Below are 20,922 nucleotides of genomic sequence, written 5' to 3'. Positions count from 1 at the left end.
GATGCTTTCCACAAATCTGTCTTCCCAAAACTTTTCTGTCACATTCAAAGAGTATCAGTTGAGGCCCACTGAAAAATACATCTGAAAAAACAAAGAGGATCTAAACCCTCTTCCTTCTCTTTACCCTTATGTCAGACTTGCTTGAGAGCTTGCAACACAGCATTTTTGAGGTGTTGGTGACAGCACTAAGAAGAGTGTGTATGAAATCGAAATTAACACCAAGGTTTATGTACCATAGCACAAATATGCTGCATGCATGTATGACTTTGTCCTCTGATTATAACATTACATCAACACTCTTTTCTCTTGTATATCCTGTGTGATGTAAGGTTTGAAGTAGTATTTAAGTAGAGTGGCTTGATTTCTATTGAGTCTTCATGTAACACCACAATATTTCTCCTCACTATCTTCCCATATGTGAGGGAAGAAAAAGGATGATTAGTAAATGGGTCCCTCTACAGAAATTTGAGTGCCTGCAGGCTTCCTTTTGCTTGGGCTGAGATTTCTCAGGAAAAATAACATACAAAATATGCAACAACATCTTCTAGCAGGAATGCCATGCTTTTTACAGACCGGAGTCTTGGATGTCTCCGGTGCGATATAAGATTTGACTCTGGCAAATTATCCCCTGATGACCAATTGCAACTCCAGATAAAATATTCTTTTTTATTTTTTTCTTTTAAATCAGAAAGTCTCCACAAATCAAAGTAGAAACCCTCCAAACAGATAAATCAGGCAGTATTGAGGTATTCCTGTTTATATTATCCCGTATTAGAAGGTTTTTGTAGGATTTGTTCTAACACATCCTACTAGAAACTTATCAACCTGCCATCTGGCAAAGCAGGACCCAGAGTTAGCAGCTGTGGGATCCTTTGCTGCTTGGCCAGGACTGACCATGCAATTGGTCACTGAAGATACAATTCAATTTTTATAATCTACCCACATGACTTGCTGTTACCATCACATATATTAGTGATTCAGTCACAAAAGCAAGAATTGTAATCATACCCCTGTATAACCCACACATTATAACCATTATTGTACATGGCAGAAACAAGCAGGGAATGAGAGAAGAGGTACAAGCAAAGAAAAAGACTCAGCTGAAGACATTTCATTTCCCAAATACATACACAAAATGAAATGAAAAATATCTGCCATCATCCTTTACTGCATCCTGCTTACAGGGCTATGTGCTTCCCCTTTGGGCTTAATGTCGCAGGAAAATGGCTTTCACTGCAGCAGAGCAGGTTAGATTGGCACATCACCAAGTATTTATAGCCAAGTATGAAAAACAACCAATAGAAATACGAAACAACTTTTCTTCATCCAGTAACTGAATGTGGCAGTTTCTGCAGTGATTTTAATGAGATGCAACCAATGAGTATACACAGGCTGCCTTCATGAAAAACTGACCACCAGCACAGTTCTTCAGCAAAACTGTTTCCCAATAGCTATTCTGGAAGAGCCCTTTTCACTCTTTTTCTTTGTTCTTGAACAGTCTCTCCATGTGGAGGAAATTATTGCTGAACAGCTGAAGTAAATTAGAACAATTGCCACAGCAAAATGTCATTTTAACGTGATTCTAGATCTGGGATTATTAACTGGCTGAAAATGCACCTATTTTCCCCTCTATTTCCTCTTCAGTTTTATGTTTCACTCATCAGAAACACAGTTTTGTACAGTGTTGCACCAAGCATAATTCATCACTATCACTTCAGTGAAGTGACTGACTTGATTCTCATCTCAGCTATGGGCATTTTCACGGTGAATAAGTAAAATAAGTAGAGATGCCCAACAGCATGTGAAAAGCATAAGATTCTACAGCTCCACATTGTTTAGAGCTAAGAAGAAAAATAGAGAAATACAGTTTTTATTTTGGACATAAATGCATACCAGCTATTAGGAAATCTAGTTGCTCTCCAAGTTTCCTTTTGCTGCTGCTCAATCAGATCCGCTTAGAATTTGCACTTACTGTCAGTTTAACCTCTCCACACAGCACTCCATAATTAACCTCCATTTGTTGTTAATGAAACATTTCCTGCTACCACCGTGCACATTCTCTGAGCTGAGAAGGAAGAAAGTTCACAGTATCCTAAGAATAATATTCCTCCTTCAGGTTACATGATGAGTAAGTTACTGGCCATAGGGCAAGAGACCTTCTGTCAACAAACAGTTTACCCAGAACACACAAGAGTGAACATCCAGGACCAGGATTCTGTCAGGCAAAGTCCATCAATTCTGACCCTTAAGAGACACAATTTAAATGAGCTTAAGGCAAAGGAATACAAACAGTACATTCCATTTCAGTTTACAGGAGAGCAAAAACTTTGCAGTTGTTGCCCGAAAGACAAAGGAGCTGAAACACAACAGGCACTTCCTTGCATGTAGGAACAGAACACCATTTGGCAAATCACTATTCTGTGATGTGGAAGTCATCTCCTCTAACGATTAAAATCTTAAGAGAAGACTCTTGATGTCACCACTAATCATAAAAGCAATTCAAAATTGTAGGACTAATATGACTTTGTTAGTGCTCCACAGTGAAGCATTACAGAATCAATCACTTTAAAACCATCCACAGCAAGCACAAAAATGTCCAGTATGCTCACTCTGCAACACCAAGGTCATTTTTGCATTGAAAAAGTTTCAGGAAAAAAAAAAGAGTTGTAAATAATTAACCAACAAAAATACCCACAACTCAGGCCAACAGTTTAATTAAATTTAGAATTTATTCAAAAATTATGTTTTCTTTCATTAACAGTAGAATGTTTTTCAAGATCATCACTCATATCTCGAAATAAAAATCGGAAGTTATTACATATTCATTCCTGAAATACATTCCCAAACTTTACTGACTCTGAAAGTATACAAAGAAAGTCCTTATTTCCTTTGGGTGAATAGTTACTGTAAAGTTTTCTGAGGTCTTTTTGCTGTTGAAGAATCCTGTAAAACACAAAACTGCTGGTAATTATTAAAGCAGCTTTACTCAAATGGACACATTATTCTATCACAACAGTTTTAACCCATCCCTTCCCTAAAAGCTAGTGCTTCAGCATATTCTCCCCCTTAAAACTACAAGTAATATGGAGCTTAAGATGCACCCATTCATAATATTCAAACATATAAAAATTTATCTTCCTTTCACATGTTGACTTACACAGAAAATGTGAAAAGTCATGCACCTTTTCTTCATCATGAATAAACAGCAAGGAAGTTCCTAGCTGCAAGTCAAGTAGAGCTCTAAACTCTCACCCAGACTGTCCCAAAAGCTCTGCAAGCTTTTTACAAGGCACATATATGGATGTAAGTGACAGTAAGGACAATGTCCAAGCAACTAACTGGAATGAGAAATGAAATGAGGTCACCCACAGCATTTGACTTGAGTGTCAGCCCTAACTTGAATCATATCCACAGAGTCCTTTAAGCTGATTACAGTGGAGATTTTTAACTGCAGCTGTCTGTTTTTCTGCAGCACAGGCTTAAGCTTAGACAAACACTCATCAGCATCTAAAAAAATCAATCTGTGCCAACAGTGTGAATTCATAAAGTAGCCACTTCTATCTGGACAAAGACCACTCCAGGAAGGTTTATGATTTTTAACACTTGTAAGCAAAACAAGCCATCAGAGAAATACAACAGTCTGGTATTTGCAGAGAATCTTAGCTAAATTTTACTACCTGCAGGTTGTGACAGGTACCAGGTCTGTCATACAAAACAATAATACATTTCTAATCTTGCAAATTTTTTAATATTTCTAATTAGACTATTCATCAAGCTTCAACAGTCAACAACAATATGGGCACCAACCATCTTATTCCACCTACCTTTGCCTGGATATTGTGCCGTCTTCCATTTCCACCGCTTCAAAGTGTTCACATCCCAGGTGCCTGTGAGTGATCGCTCTTCCACTGCTGTCACTGATCCTAATCCCTTAAGCAAAGACTGAGTAAAGAAAACACCAGGAATCAAACCAGAGTTTACTGAGAATAGTATCACACTCACCAGTCTAGTACACAGTTAGACCACAGTAGAATTTTCAACTCTAGCGTTGCCCTGTTAAGCAGAGCAGAGAAACTCCGAAAATCTGCAAGGTCATGCAGCACAAGGGCAAACAGAGATTCACCAGGCTTCAAACTAAGAAGCTGAGGTGCTGAAAGCTTCCTCTGTGTTGTGACAAAGAGCCTATCAATCTCTCCATTAAAGGGCTAAAACTCACACTGCACTTTTAAAACAAAACAGAGAATCCTACACCTTGCTCCCCTTCTTTCTGTCATGATAATTAAAATTTCATATTTTAAAATAATAACCGTCTTCCATGGATTATAAAATAATTCCACATGAAAGATCAAATAAACAAGAAACTGAAAATGCAAGTACACAATGGAAGTGACCAAAGTTTCAACAACTTGCAGAAATAAACTAGAGAGAAAAAAAATGTTCGTTTCCTTTAAGCCTGTCCACGTTTCATTAATTATAGGTACAACTTGCAATAGCCAAAGAAACAACAAAACAGAATCCTACTCTCTACACTGGTTAAGGTATGGCAGGAAGTGTTCCACAACCAAGAGCTCAGCAGAACCAGTCCTACCCATATTTAAGCAGATCTTCATGCTGTGCCTATGGCAACCTCATCTGAAGTAATGGCTTCAGTGCTGCAAAGCTGAGTAAAGTAAAAAAGGCCCACTTCCCTCTGAGGTTAGAGTTATACTAATATTTTTGTATCTGTCTTTTGTGGAGTTTCTAGCACACAGGATTTGTCATTCCAGAAACAGTTCTCTCTGGAATAAAAACACCTCGGTGTTCAGTCTTGAAGTGTTAGATTTACCTTCAGATCTACCATCACAGGTTGAGACAGCACAGGATCCTCTCCAACTTCATACAAGTGTCTAAGTCTTAGGAGGACACGACTGAAATCTGGATCACCTTCCTTCTGTTTACCTTCAAGAGAAATCAAAATGCAAATATTTTCTTGCTTTAAAAATAAACCCAACTTTTAAACTTTTTTTTTTAACTTTACACTCTCATCATTTGAACTTAATTCCCATTTTTTAAAGTTAGCAAGAGGACTAACATCAAGAAATACCGAGCTCCCACTGTTGACAGGAATGTCACTAACAGGCATGAAGAACTCATGCAGGAGAAATATTTTACTATTTGAGTAGAGAAATCGTATATCAGAATTAGCTTTCAAGACTGAGGAGTTTAACAGTTTCAATAAATAAAAGTACTAGCCACAAAAGATAGAAAAAACCCAGCTTATTTAAGTGTAACATCCAGCAGCCCCCTTTTGAAGGCACTTACCCATGCGGATGCTGCGGATCTGCTCTGCATGATTAGAGCTGTATCTCCACCCTGGAATGCTCAGGGTCTGGAGATGAAGATTAGGTGGCACAGTTACAGGTGATCCATGGACTGAATTCTGCTGAAGTTGTCCAGGTAGCTTTGGTTTATCTCCTCCATGCAAAGTGAAACAAAGCAAACACTAAACATCCATCACACACACAAGCCTGGCAAGGGTACTGTGGAAGGGTCAAGGGATTTTTGCTTATTCTGCCAAGGCAGAGGAAAGGCAGATGCTATGCTTTCTCCTCCAAGGCCTTCCAAGATACAAAACAGAGGGCAGCATGATTTTAACTGCTGGAGAAGTGTATTAGAGCTTTCCATAAAACAAATTTAATGCAGTTTGAAATTGCTATTTCACTACCAGGCTTCAGTTTTAGTTAATAAGCCAAACAAATATTTTTAAAAGAATGACTCAAAAATGGTCATTAAGGACTCAGCATCCAGGAAGCTGATATATGGTGCGCTAGCTACTTTCCACTAATTCCCTGTGTGAACATTTTGTTCTCATTAGATCCTTTAAAATTTATTCTCCTCTGAAAATAGAGATAATTACATAACAAGAGAAACATTTCATACACTTGGACAACAACCATGTTTGAAATTAATGCAAAGTCATTAGCAGGCTCTAAATCTGCCTCCTAACTCACTGTATACTAACTTTGCCACACAGGAGGCTTCAAGTCTGCATTTACAAACTTGACAGCATAAATCAAAGCAACATAAATAAGCCATTCAGATGCTAAAGACAGCACAGGAAATGGAATGAGTTACCTGATAATGCTCCAAATATTACTACTGGCCTATGTTCTAATGCCAGTGCACTTGTCTGATACAAAATATTGGGGACAGCCTTGGTTCCTAAAATAAGCCAAATTACAGGGCGAACCACTGAAGAGTCATTTAAAGTGAGATTGTTATTCACGTTCCACTCAAGGTTGTTCCATAGTCTCCTGTGTAGCATCACCTGTATCGGGAAGGTAAATGTCACAACAGTAATCAGCCTATAAGCAAAGGCTTTACTTATATTATCAGCAGCCATGAAATTATGCTGTCCTAGAAAAAGAAAAAATTTATTTGTTACCTCCACTTGTCCATTCCCTTGACTTGATACACCATGAGCTCTTTCTGCAAGCAGCATCAGCCTTGTGGTATCATCTTCAATGTAGGCGGTCTGGACCATAGGATAATAGTTCTGTAAACACACAGCAAATCATGCAGAGATAAAATTAACCCACACATCAGTGATGGAGAACAAAGACAAGACACAACTGACTTTGGATTACACCTTTGTGCCTACCCGAGCCACTGTGTTATTCACGTACGCCTTGAACGGTCTTTTCTGCATCTGATATCCATTGTTGTCAGTGTAGAGAAGCTGCTTAGTGTTCAAATTTGTGCTTGTTCTCAGAACTGCTTCACGATTTAATTCCAAAGGCCCAACACTGTATTCTTGCTCTATCCTATGGCAAAGCAGCTTCCCATCATAGCCTTCTGGTACTGTATAAATCCTGGTGTACACTGCATATAGGTAATCCTGAGAAGTAACATTACTATAAAAATGAGAGGAAAGATGAAGAGTTCATAAAGTGGAGTACTAGATGATCTTTATGGTCCCTTTTAACCCAAACAAATCTATGGTTCTATCATTTAAACAAGGTGCTTTCTTAGCACTACATTTAGCAGGTGCATGCCAGTTCTTTTGTCTAAATCCTAAATAGTACAGAGAGCTCACTGTTTAGGAGTAACTATACAGAACTAACCATATACATATCTAGAAAATTAAACATTCAGTGAAGTGAAGTTGTAATGGTATTGCACCTGTAGAAAAACTGCCGTATCTCTGTCATCAGGGCTCCAGAAACCACTTCCAACCCCACTGCTTTGGATACTGGAACAGCTGAAGCATTTGGCCCAAATAAGTAGTTATCTGAAATTGGCCCTTTTGTCGTGTCTCCATTCACATGGTACTCAAGGAACTCCTGGGTCAACTGGACAGTCTGGTTAGTCTCCCTTTGAATCCACAGAAGAGGAAAAATTATATTACTTGCAAACACATTTTGTACATAATAGATGCAAACTTGAACTGGAACAGGAATGAGGCTGGAAATGTAAGGAAAAAAAATAAATCTGTTTCCTCACAGTGGATAATTTATTTTGTATCAAGGAAATGAGGACAGCTGGGAATTAAAGTGCTTCCCATTAAGATATGTCGGTGTGTAAATAAATGGAGTTTCTATGTCCTTTTATGCTTTCATGAAAAAGAAACATCTTAAGACCAACCATCATCTACATAAGCTCATTGTTTTGACGTGAGAGTTGCTACAGGATCAAAACTACCCGTCTCACAAAAATTAGGTACATTGCACTATATTAATGAATAATCAGGTTCATTTAACTTTGTAGATAGGTAAATCAGCATGATGCAGGTTCCCATGTTTAACACTGGTGATGACATTCATGCTCATTCACTACCTACTTTGCCTTCTCCTGTCTCCCCTGAAGCTTACAGTTTAGCTATTCATGACTTATTATCACAACTTCTGGAAAGTCATATGAAGGCAACTTAAGATTCTGCCCTCAGCTACCTGCTCTGCCTTTGGCATCTTGCTGTGAAAACAGGGAAAGTCACTTAATCTGGCATATAAACTGTCAAACATTTTAACTCATGCTAATACAGCTACTCACAATTTGTAATGACTGAGGAGAAAACATATCCAAGTGTTTTCTACTATTCATGTTATGAGGCACTTCCAGTGCAGGGGCAAGATCTAGAGGTTCTAACTGTCACGGCTGAAGTTAAAAGGCTTCATAGTTTAAGATCCCAATTTCTTTTTAACCTTGCCTCCCACTGTGACCTGACACCTCACTCTTTCCAATTACCCCACAGCAAACTTGCTGAAACTCAAACATTTTGAGCTTGCCTGAAGGCTTGTGAAGAAAAGTGAACATCTCATTTCTCCTATGTGCTGAATTTCAGCTCTTGCTGCCTACCAGAACAGGATGGAGAAAAATAGAATCTGAATCTAGATTTTTGCTCTTCCTCAGTATATTTCTCATAGAATCTGGAGACAGTTATGATCTGGAGGCACTTTGAGGAAATTCTTACTCCAGGGCTCTTAGTTAAGACCCATCTATACTTTTAAAGCTGATTTTAACTATACTGGACAACGAGTTCTTGCTCTAAGAGGCAGAATTATGAACAAAACCACAAAGGTGAAAGAGGTTTAGTTGTCACCAAGCAATGTCAAAGGGGTCAAATCTTCCATCAGTATATAATAGCTGACAATCTGAAGCCTGAACAGGCAAAAAGAATAGCACTCCACTGAAGCTGAAGAAATTAGGCCAGTTTGCATCAGCTGAGAAAGACCACCTGCAAATTTCAAATCTCACCTAAATCTTGATTATTCTGACACTTTATCTGCCTGATTAAATGGAAATTCTAGAGTTAATTGTTTCCTTTCAAACAGTTTTGTAGCTTTCTACCACAGAAAGAGTGATATGGGACTTGCAAAACACTACTCATTAGTGTAAGCAAGCTCTTGCTTTATCACTTACGGCTCATTGTGAAGCCATAGCGTATGTGCTTACTTAGTAATTTTTAATACAAACCCAAATGCATAACTCTCATTCTAAAGTACACTAAGATTCTGCTGATCTACTGGTTACTACTGTGGTATGTCATCTTAGACCAATTACATAGTTAAACAGGGCATCATCACAGAAATAGTATGGAATCAGATCTATACCAGTGCTGCAGTTTCCTGTAAAAAGAAGGACATGTGAACTGGAGATAAAAAAAGAGTCGTACAGACTGTAAAGGACACTCTGTCAGTTGAGTCTCGGAATTAAGACACGTAATACAGTACTTGGACTTATTTTTACAAAGTGTTTTACAGAATCTGAAACATTACTCCAACCAAGCAGGCAATCTCACCTCTCTGTAATGCTGTGCATTAGATTTGTGCTTTGGTCAAACAGCACCTGGTAGCAGCTGTTAACCACAGGAAGCAACTGTCGACTTTGTTGACCTGCACGAGCTATGTCTCTTCGTTTGTACTTGATTGATCTCCCAATAAATGCAGACTGCTTACCATCCAAGGGTTTAACACTGTATTTTCTGTAGCTCAGACCACTTATTGCAACTAGGATATACAGATCATAGGTAGATGGGGACTCCACTGAGGTCTGAACCTGTACATTAACATATACAACAATGCTTCATTACAGAAAATCAATTAGCAAGGCAACTACCTTCATGTGCCATAAGCCCTAAATTACAAAACATAGCTACTACTTTAATAATAAGTCTCTAAACCTGCCATTCCTATAATTCTAAATTATAAATTCATGCGGCTTTTTAATTGGGAATATGTTGAACTTGGATTAAGCTGAGCCTTTCTAGTGAAAGAAAGAAGGTCACTAAGCAAATTAAAAGGTTTGAGCTTATTTTAATGTGAATATGGAATTGTAGATCCTGATTTAAGACTGCATTGCAAAATGTCTATATGAGCAGAAACAATCACAAATTAAAGTAATCAGTCAAATGACAAAAAAGAGACTGACACATAAGGGACGTGACTAGTGCAAGAAAGAGAAAACTCACAGAAAGAGGAGGAAGCACCCAGATGCACCCTCACCTTTAAGGAAGGCACATGGAAATGAAGTAGAAGCATGTAACAGACTTTTGAACAGTAAACAGAACACCAGTTTTACTTAATACTAAAATACCTTAAGCAACAGTTTTTAATCATCTTTCCATGACATGTATCCTGTCTGGTATAGTTATATAATTCAGTACTACTTCTGGTTTGAGGCAAGAAAACAGGACCAGATAAATACTGAGCAGATTATATGGACAAAAAGGTTAGTTATGAATAATGAGAAATTAAAGCAAGTTGTCTGTACTTCACACTGTGGACTGGCATATGTCCAGTTACTCACAGCAGAGAAAACCTACTGCAGTGGCATCAATGGGGTCTACTCCCAATCCCTCCATACATAATACAACTCATGCATCTGGTGCAGAAGGCAGCAGAGCACTTGCCAAGCTTTAGTTCCTCTCAGCCACATACTCACATCAATGTTCTGAGCTAAAGCTTTCTTTCTCTCAAAAGGAAGAAGTGTGTGATATGAATGCACTTTTGAACAGCACATATCGGAAACAAAAAAAGACCCCAAACCACCTTGTCATTACTGCTAAAGAGATTTCATTTAGCCTCAAGTGACTATCCACAATCATATATGAGTAACTTCTAGCAAAAGAGTACAGAGCAACTCCAGAACACAGAACTTCATCTTTCTCAAATCAAGAATGACAGCTTTACTTAAGGGCATCCTAAATCCTGAACAAATGCTTTAAACACATGTCAATGTCTTCCTTGTATCTTACAAGCCTGAAGTAACTCAGACACAAGGACTTCTGGGAGGTGACTGACAGATAAGCATGACCATGTGCTAACCCAAGAGACGGATGGTTTCCAGGAAAAGGCAGCATGGTCTTACACCATCGTCACATAGAGAGGAACAGGAGATAGCTGTTGTTATCACTACCTGACCACAATGTGCCTTCATGCACGGTGACAGTCATAAGCCACAGGCAACAGAAACTCTGTCCCCTGGCACAACTTGCTGAGCTATCACATCTCAGGGACAGAGGGGAGCATCTGGAATTGCATCAGGCTTCTTCAGGCCTTATATGCAGGAAGCATTCCTAGAGGTTTATCAAGCCATTGATGACAATGCACTCTCTGCAATAGATGCTCCTGAGAAAGGCTTTCACTTGAGGCCACTTTCTTCCCACCCAGGGAACAGCTGGATGTGTCTTGGAGTTTGGCTACGACAGAACGAGCTGTCAAATGGCAGTTGAATGACACCAGTGTCTTTTGGGCTTGTAACTAAGACCTACATTTCTTAAATCTCTTCTTCTCCCTCCCCAAGGCAATCTGTCAATTGCACAAACAGAGCTGCCAATTGTAAGTCAGGGCTTCAATGTAAATGGCTTTATTGGAAACAGTGTTTTTCATAGAAAGAAAGACAAGATAAAAAGTGCCATGTCCCACACAGCAGGCATGCAAAGGACAAACCAAACACACTACAAGAGCAGCAAGTCTTTTTGTGTAGTAAAAAAAGTCTCTCTGCTGAGAGAACAGACAAGTAAAAAACAAACAAAAAAACCAAACAAGCAAACAAAAAAACCCTTGAAGAATGACTAGGAAAATCCCACTTCGACAGGAGGTAGGATCAGGTCAATGAAAACTGATAAGTGAGAGAAAAGTAACATAAAGAAACAAAGTTAAAGTACCTGTGCAGGTACAGGATGCCCCAGCTCATCATATACACTCATTGCCAAGTTGCCCACAGAAACTGTGACAAAGGTAGTGATGTTCCATGCCAGTGGATTGTAAACAACAACATATTGGTCAAGGTCTGCAGCCCCTTTGTCCATGCAAACAAACAGAACTATCAGTCACTAATATTACATATTTTAAAAATGTGCTATTAATAAGCATTTGAGAAATCCGTCTAGGTAAAACCATCTTACAAAATTTTAATGTAAAAGCCTGCAGTAAGACTTCATGATTGAAAAAAGGAAAATATTTTCTAGAACTTGGGAAAAACCTCTTCTGCTTTATTCTTCTATTCTTTACCCAATCATAAGAGACTATGCATTCAGAAAATGACACCTGAGTTGAATGTAAATGCATTTAGTGAAAATAAGCTGCTTACCACAACTCATTGTCATGCAGTATTAACTTTATCACAGTTATACAGAAGATTAAATGAGAAGCCTAAACTAAAAACAGCCCCGTAAAAATCCAAATCGGGCTGTTGCGCAGCCCACGGCACTGCTTACATTTGACAGTTTAAAAAGTTTCCAAAGTAAAGATAAAAGGGAATGCACAGTCTTTAGAACAGACTCCTTAAAAATCCTTTTACATTTTTTACACAAGCTGGTAGTACATTATAGCAAGAACACTTCTTAACTCTGACTGTGCTTCTTATCATGTAATGTTATGTTGCAGGGTAAGGTTAGTTTAGTAATCACCCCGATCAGCACCTCATCCTTCCCTCTGTTTTAGAGTTGAGGTCTGAATCTGGGAGCCAGACAGAATACATGCACTGGGGTATGTAGTGGTTCATTCTGCCTAACATCAGTCTAGGGGTCCTGGTTTCAGATGCTTGAGATCTGAGAGCTCATGAGTTTACCTGAGCATGCCTCAGGTCTAGCAGGATTTTCTAGCCCTGGTTCACAGAACTTAGGTGTACATAGCATGCTGACTGCTTTGGGGGAAAACATCATAGCTTTCATAAGGTAGCTTGAAAATTGGAAAAGCTGTGTAAAAAGTACCTGATATTCCTGAGTCTTTAGGGTAAACAGAAGAATAGACCTCTCCGTTCTTCTTCACGTTGTTCATGTCAAAGATTATGGAAGCCATCAGCTTCTTTACGTTGAACACTCCATACATCAAGTTAGTCATGTACATGTCCCTCACCTTGGGAGATTCTGTGCCTGTTATGCCATCATGGTGCTGGACCTTACATTTAAGAATAGTTTGAAAGGGGCAACAAGAAGACAACTTCAGGTTTGCATTTCTACTAACATGGCCAACTGAACTTCAGACACATAACTTAATAAGCTATTGCAGCCATATTCACAGATTCACATTTTGCCTACTCCAAATTTCTATATATTGCATGAAATGGTCAAAGACCAGATGCATGCAGATTTCCCTCCATACATATTTCTCTTTTAATATTTAGAAATGACTGAAGTTACACACTTAGAGGGAAAAAATACAAGTTACCAAAACCAAGAATGCAGCAAAAATATCATAACAAGACAGGTTTACAGGTTTTTAATTTCCTACTAAGATCTGGTCATTAACTTAGCTGACAAAACAATTATTACCAGGAAAAGCACTGTAATTGGTTAGTGATGACTGTAAATGGTTAGTGATATGAGGCTGACCACTTAGCTGCTGAACTTTGAAGAAAGAAATCTGTCCTTCCTCTTCTAACTTTCAGAAGTAGAGATTATCAGTAATTTTCAGTTAGTCCAGTTTGTTTATTTTTAAGAACAATTTTGTAAATAATAAAACTAAAATTAATAAAAGGAATTTCATATGCAAAGTTTGAAACCACATACTCTTTCCGTGGTTAAAGAAAACATTTGCCAGTAACCATGTCTTGAATGCATGGTCAAAGGGCTGAAGTCATGTTTCAAGACAGATTTTTGAAAAATTGTTTCATTTTTACTATTGACTTGCAAAAGGAGAAAGTTATTTCTAAAAACACAAAAGCAACTTTGAGACACTACAGCTGAAATGCTTATGCAAAGCTTTATGTTTAGACAATAAACATTTTCATTTGAATTTAAAAATAAATCAATGTTTACCTCTGACACTGCCCATCTAAGACTCTGAAGTTGCTTTAAGGCTTTACATTTGCAAACAGAACCTGCTGGGTGTTTCAGGATGTACTGTGTGAAAAAGGACTCTCCAGCATAAAGCAGTGAACTTGCTCTCCTTGCAATTCCTTTTAATGTGCTCCGAGAAGTATAAAACCCAGTCCATGCTTGAAATGGCTCTGTTAAGAGTTGAACAGATCCAATACATGTCAAAACACCACTTCAGTTATCATTTACTTGTTACTTATTAGGCTCTTACTGTACAGCTTCTTATATGAATCCTACTGGGGGGTTGCACATCAGCCATCAAGTAGAATAGTCACAAAGCCTACAAAGAAACCCAGCCATAAACATACTCTTGGGAAAACTATCACCTTTCCTACAGGCCTAGTAACATGCAAGCTGATAAAAAGCCAGCATTGACCAAGGTAACCTGTGTTTGCAGGAATTTCCTCCTTGTGGATCTGCACAAGAGAACTTCCAAAGTTTCACTGAAGCACGTATAATTATTAGTCGTTAATAAAGTAGAGTACAGTCCTTGGTTACTGCTTGATACAAGCTCACTACATTTCAACCTTTTAATATAAAGGATTTATCTTAAATTTTATTTCCTCAAAATGGAGTAGAAGTAGTGATGTGATGACTCCAAACTAATCCAGCACTTCAAACTACATCAAAAGATGCCCCCAAGTGGTCACTGGAAAGTATTTCAATAGTCCATTTGTGCTAATGTTTCAGCGCCCCACAGAGTGAACAAGGAAAACAAATACTTGTTTTTAAAACCTTCAAATCTCTACTGAGTGTCTATGGGTTTTCTGTTTGTTTTGGGAGGATTTTTTTCTTAAATAAACCAGTGATAAACAGCTTTTCCAGAAAGAAGTTGCAGAAAGTGCCTTCTAAAGTGCACATACGCAACCACAGTAATCTACCAGCCTAAGATCAAAGGGAACAATTAGAAAATAGGATCTTTTGCTCAAAACACTCCAGGACAAATTCTTTTCGGCCTTAAAGAGGCTGTAAGTTTCAACAGAATGAACTCCATTTCAGTGTTCAAGGTTACAAGCAGAAGAGTCACACATACATAGCAGCACAGTACAATGAATGTAGAGTAGAAGGAAATACTTACCTAGGACTTAAAACTTGAGTTTCCATGTGAGAGAAGTGACACTGAGCCCAAGAAGTGACTCACAGAAAAAAACGGCGTAGCAAGAATGAGAGGGGATTAATCATCAAGAAGCAAAACAGTACGTGGGAGAAAAGTGCACTCAAATCTATACCACAATTGCAAAGCACAGAAAGCCATTCGGGGAAAAAACTGCATCCATGTGTGGGCACCCACCTGGGACACTGAAGGGGCTGCTATTATGCAAGTTAATAGCAATTGATTCCTGCCAGCATATTATGCCAAAAGATACAAGTAAGAGCCCAGTTGCAAAAGGATATTAGCAGTTAGAGCTGGCAATGCATTTATCAGCAAGTTGTTAGATATGACATGATCCCTAGAGGGAGGTGAGGGAGCCAAGGATCAGTCCATGCAATGATTCACAGGAAGCAATGGTTATTTTTACTCATTGAAAAGTTAACAGACACATTAGAGAACAGTCTGAAATATACATCCACAGTGACAAAAAAATGTGATGAAGCAGCTACAATTATACAGATAGGTATTCTACTGATATCCGTGACATTTTATAATAAACCAGGTAATGAACCAAAGCAACGAGACAGAGAAGTTAGCTGTGTCTTCTCTCTGCATACTTCAATATGAGGTCTACAAGGATAAATTTATTGGGGAAAAGAATTAAAGGGATGTTGGGTATGGCATGACTTCTTTCCTATCTTCTTAGTACTTTTCAGCTCTTCTTGAAAAGCTGAGTTAATGCAGCGTGTAAGATGCAAGCAAGCAACAAGCAGCTGCAATGAATTTGTGCCACATCGTATTATGGAATTTCAAAAATACTGGTGGTATTTTTACTTTTTGAGACTTGTGTTATGACAGAATTTTCTCTGAATTTAAGACTGTTTTCTTTAGTGAAAAAGACAAGACTCTCTCCTACAGGAAACTTTAGGGGTTCATCTACATTAGTATTTTGTTTCGATCAGGCCATCCTTACCTAGGATGCTTTGCTTACAGTAAAACATTGGGTATGGAGCTCACAAACCAGATTCCTGATGAGATGCAACAAGCATTAATGGGCATTCAAGTCCATATGACCAGATTATATCCACTTTTCCTGGAATTACTTAGAGTACGGACATCAAATCCTCAACAGTGACTGCTTCACTTTGCCAACTCCTGTTCCACTGTACTAACACAGAAGTACCCTAAGAGCTTGCAGACTGCCTTGGTCCCTTGGTTACCAGTCGCTTCTCCTTCAGACATTCACAGATCAGTCCATGTCACATTTTCCACCTTTGCTTTAACCTATGCATAATCCAGTTCCTTTAAACAGTACCAGTGGGACATTGTTTTAATTGATCACACATCCACTTGTTCTTAGGCATCTTTCTGTTTATCAGTTTCCTTTCAGTTCCCTGGATCCTACAGCACTGTGTCCTTACTATAGCTTAATTTTGGGGAAGAGGACGAGAGTTGTAAGATACATATCTAATATTGCAGAATGCCTAGGAGGCTACTGGTTATTTGTGCATGCTATAGTGTAGAACGCAGAAAAGAGAAAGAATTCCAAGTTAAACACCCAAACATGAAACAAATAGTCAAAATCTATATTTGAAGGAGAATGGGTCCTAGGATCCCTGCTTTATGGAGTTCAGACAAGACCTCTCCAACATCACAAGAGACTTTTTGTGTTAGTTGTGCTGATACACCTCTGCAAAGCACCTTTGCTACCACTGCCATCCGCTAACCAGTTTGAAGTGTTACACACTTTGTAGTCTTTTTTACCTTCCTCCATCCACCAAAATACCTGAAATACCCTACTGAATTTAAGCCAGGTGGCCTAAGCCTACAGGTTTAGCTCATTGCTCACTGTTTTCACTGGAACAGAATCTGATTAGTGCAGTATTTATGCATTTCTTCAGCACACTAAAAAAAAATATTGGATGATATCACATGCTTATGGAGATACCTTATGCTTAGCTTTCTTTTGCACTCTGTTGTTACTCATAGACAGCAAAACAAAAACCTCAAGTAAGGCAAACTTGACAAGAAATCTATTTTCAGACTCATTCTTTCTTTATCTCTTCCTTTACCCATTGCTTCCAATGTTCCCAAAGAAATATTGCAACGGTGGTCCTACAATCTTTTTTAAACAACTAAGTTGGGATCAAACTGTCTATTGATGACACCTGGTAGGGAAAACAAATCTCATAAGGAGAATGTGTTTTTCCTCTCTATTTCTCATTTTTTCTTCTTAAATTTTACATATATACATTCAAGGCAGACATTAGGCAGCTGTGAACTTAATTACCTGTTGAATATGGGAGAAAGTCTTGAGAGTTCCGAATTTCCCACGTAAGATTCCTGCTATAAACCGCTTGGAAGTAATCACCAACAGTGGCATACTGGACAGTCACTCCAAACTCACCAGAATGCTCGTTAATATAATCCAACAACAAGTCCATGTTAGAGTACTGAACAGATGCATTAAAGAACTGTTTGTCACAGCCCTGAAATACCAAAAACAGAACAGCCAAATGACTGTGGGTCACATAATTTAGAGGGATTCTTTTTAATACCAGTCTATATTAAAGTGGTATTTCCTTTGCTCTTGACTGCCCGTAAACAAGATATTTTTTACAAAACTGTCAAGAGTGGGTAGGGTTACTTGCACGGATCAGCTGATAACCAACCAGAATTACAAACAGGGAGAAGTGTGTTGACACACCATATTATGCAAAAGCATGAGATTTCATGGTACCAATTGAAAAATGCATACACACATGCCTGGAAAGATGACCTTTGTTTCTTTTCAGACTGTATTTCTCCCACTCAACAGAAAATAACGAAGTTATTATGTTCTGCTAAGAGTTCTTACAGCTTTAGGAAGTGCTGAGGACACGATGTGAAAACAAACAATCTGGATGGAGATCACTGCAGTATAAATGTCGCACAATGTGTTGCTGATCCCCCCTCACAAGAGTAGGCTACAGTACTTCTGATACTCATCCAAGCAGTTAAGAGAGGTGATATACTGTGCATTAAAGCCCCTCTCTTTTTGAGCACACTTGCACAACTTCTGCCTTCTGTTGAAGGTGTCTCAACACGACTGCTTGCACGTACAAACACAAAAAAAGCATAACTAAGCACAACTTTGTTCAACTACAGTAGCTGAACAGGAAAATAGAGTTACTGAGCCATGGCACTGCATGTATCCTTCAATTATCAGTATTACAGTACAGACATTTGCCTGAAGCACAGTAACTTGCTACGATACCTCCTTCATATAAGAAGGCCAACACTGACAGCAGCTTAATGCAGCCTCATCTTTGTGTCTCTGTGCTTGAGATAGAAAACACTGCACAAGAAGTCAACACCTTGTTTCTGTGAAAGCCACATAAAATCCTAATCTCGTTTGCAAAATAAAGATGCTTTCACAATTTGCTTCCAAAACTTTTTTGCAGAAATAGTCCAGGAGGCTCTATTTTCTTTGCAATCCCATCTTCCACCCCAATGCTTTACCTGCTGTGCTCCATGGGTTTAACCTCACAAGTTGAACACATTCAACTCATGCACAAGTTGAATTCGATGAGTTCAACTGAACTTAAGAGGCAAATACTCTCCCCATTCTCTTCCCAGATGAGAAGGCCAACCCCGCCCCTTCCCCATTTACTACATTTTTCAAGTAAGGTTACTGTCACATTCCTTATGAATCCTAGTGCACATGCCTGTCCTTCAGACCTAACAGGTTAAGCCACTCGTGACAAAAGCAGAAATTCTACTTCCAAACCAGAAAAGTTCTTCACAGATATCTAAAGATCTTCTGCATGCATAAAGCACAAACTGGAAAACAACTTCAAAATGGAATGAGCTACTAAGACATATAAAAAACCCCCACAAAACTGAAAGGCCAGCAGTCAGTGCAAACCAGACTTCCTACTGCTGACTCCAGTCAAAATTGTGAGGAAGTAATAGGTTTACCAGTTAAAACTACTTCACATTTATACAGCACTTTTTTCAACCCATGATCCAAGAAGACCTCCTCATAAAATGCAGACACTTTGCACTACAGAAGGGGATGTGCTGGGCTGATAGACACCACTCACACTGACACAGAACACAGTAGCTGAGGAGCAGTGTAGCTCTGTAGAACAAGGATATCCAGGAGAACCTGCTTTAGTTAGCCACCACATCCACTCACTAGGTGAACAAAACTTTGAAAAGGAACACTATACATTACTATACAATTAGTTCAACCACACTGGCCAAAAAACACCTCAAGGATCAGTACCAGCCCTGAAGACAATACATCTGCTCCTATGGCCTCTAAAGAAGCAAGTCTGAACTTTTACATTGCCCTACAGCCTAGTACAACTAGGTGTTTCTGATCATGAATGAACACTTATTCGTCCATGTAACTCATCACAAAAGTTACAATAGTCTAGATGTGAGGTCTGAGGTTAAATGGGAAGGTATATATTTCTTCTTCTTTTAATTAAAGGAAAAAAAGAAATCCAAATACTTAAAAGTATTTGTAATCTTGAAAAAATAGTATAAAATCATAGTATATCTATTTCTCTCTACTTCTGTACATAGTACCATGAATGAGCAACAAACTTCTATTACTTTGTTTAAAACTCATTATCACAAGCACACAAATATAGAAGTCAAAGACTGAAGTTTCCTTACGTTACTGTGAAACTGCAGGTTTGGATCTAGATGTTTGGGATTTATTTGTACTATTCAAAACTTCCTCTCCATTCCAGCATAACTTTCATTATAGCACTACTACAGAGTGTTATATCCTACCTTATCTTCTTACTCTCTATAAAAAATAATAAATTCAATTTAAGCAACAGTGTCACAAACACAGGAGAAAAACAAATCAGTGACTCAAAGCTGCATCAGTCAGAAAACGTTTGTTTTCTTTGCAGCAACAGATATGGTGGTAGAATAGCCACCTTAAGAAGATACACCATCCTTTAATATTGTGAGACCTGCAGCATCCGTCAAAATTAAAAAACAGACTGTACATTCAGTTTAGGGAAAGTTACTCTTTCCTAAGGACTTAAAAACAGCAAGAGCATATCAGTGCTACATGTACATGTAGGATACAATTAACATAGCACACTGCTGAAAAAAGTGTTTGGATGACCAAGCTGGTATATGCTTATGTTTCTAACTAAAATACAAAGATGGTATAAGAAAATGATTACATATTTTCTGTTAGAAAAGACCTTGTCTACCTAATGTGTCATATGTTTTATTGTACAGCTATAATTTTTGTTCACACAGGGTTATGTTGTGCTAAGCAGTTACATAAAGACATGATTTAAACAGACAAACCAGAGAGACAAAAGGAAGCAATATTGCAATATACAGTTTTGCAAGAGATTATCTTTACAATTTTGTCACATTTCTTTCTATGTTAAGTAGTGTGGAAGACTTGCTAGACAGCTGGCAGACTGTACAAGAAGTTTTAAAAATCATTACTAGTAGACATTTGGACCACACTTATTAGAAAAAACACTTTATGTCACGTGGTTTGTATGTGCATTTCTGCAGTACATTCTGCAGCAAAGTAACATTATCCTGCTGTCCACAGTGTACTTGCCACTTTTAAAGCAAATGCTGATGAGGCACTTACCCAGGGCCACAACACATCACTTGTTTGGAACCAGGCTGCTCTCTCCTTAATGTTTGCCACCATGGTTTGTGCATACTGATGGAGGTTAGTGTCTGTAACAGGGAGACTCATGTTTGGATAAACACCATCTTTTGGGGGATCTGGGAAAGTTGCAAATCCATTCCAATAAAATGCTGACCTAAGTAGAAGCAGAAAGCAGCAGGTTATAACAGGATTTATTTGAGTGGGAAAAACACATCAAACGGTGCTGGTATAAAATGCAGACAGACATGGAATTAGGGGTAAAAAAATCAGTTTATTAATCATTGCTAGTATTTCGGTTTTAGTATTTATTTGAGAGTGGAGGTAGGGGGAAGATTGCCCAGTTTTCTTTCAACACTGTGCAACTTTTCAAGTCCCTGCTGC

At 38.4% G+C, this 20,922-nt stretch overlaps 1 protein-coding gene across 2 annotated transcripts in view; it reads right to left on the bottom strand.

Annotated features, from left to right (window-relative positions):
• Positions 1-2,710: 2,710 nt before the first annotated feature.
• The window catches only part of MAN2B2 (mannosidase alpha class 2B member 2), a 30,177-nt gene continuing 11,965 nt past the window's right edge, over positions 2,711-20,922 (bottom strand). Inside the window, exons 6-19 of one of the 2 annotated variants that reach the window (XM_064653278.1) lie at positions 20,518-20,695; positions 17,182-17,380; positions 13,739-13,929; positions 12,692-12,878; positions 11,645-11,778; positions 9,278-9,534; positions 7,162-7,353; positions 6,641-6,893; positions 6,425-6,535; positions 6,115-6,307; positions 5,302-5,454; positions 4,826-4,938; positions 3,825-3,942; positions 2,711-2,943 (exon numbers count right to left, since the gene is read on the bottom strand). In XM_064653278.1, coding sequence (XP_064509348.1) covers positions 2,849-2,943; positions 3,825-3,942; positions 4,826-4,938; positions 5,302-5,454; positions 6,115-6,307; positions 6,425-6,535; positions 6,641-6,893; positions 7,162-7,353; positions 9,278-9,534; positions 11,645-11,778; positions 12,692-12,878; positions 13,739-13,929; positions 17,182-17,380; positions 20,518-20,695 — 2,374 coding nt within the window. In that variant the 3' untranslated portion in view covers positions 2,711-2,848. The remainder of the gene's footprint in view (positions 2,944-3,824; positions 3,943-4,825; positions 4,939-5,301; positions 5,455-6,114; positions 6,308-6,424; positions 6,536-6,640; positions 6,894-7,161; positions 7,354-9,277; positions 9,535-11,644; positions 11,779-12,691; positions 12,879-13,738; positions 13,930-17,181; positions 17,381-20,517; positions 20,696-20,922) is intronic. The other variant, XM_064653279.1, reaches the window with a different exon arrangement.

Source organism: Pseudopipra pipra, chromosome 4 (genome assembly GCF_036250125.1).
Source record: "Pseudopipra pipra isolate bDixPip1 chromosome 4, bDixPip1.hap1, whole genome shotgun sequence".
Lineage (NCBI taxonomy): Eukaryota > Metazoa > Chordata > Aves > Passeriformes > Pipridae > Pseudopipra > Pseudopipra pipra.
This window is presented reverse-complemented; position numbering and strand designations above follow the sequence as displayed.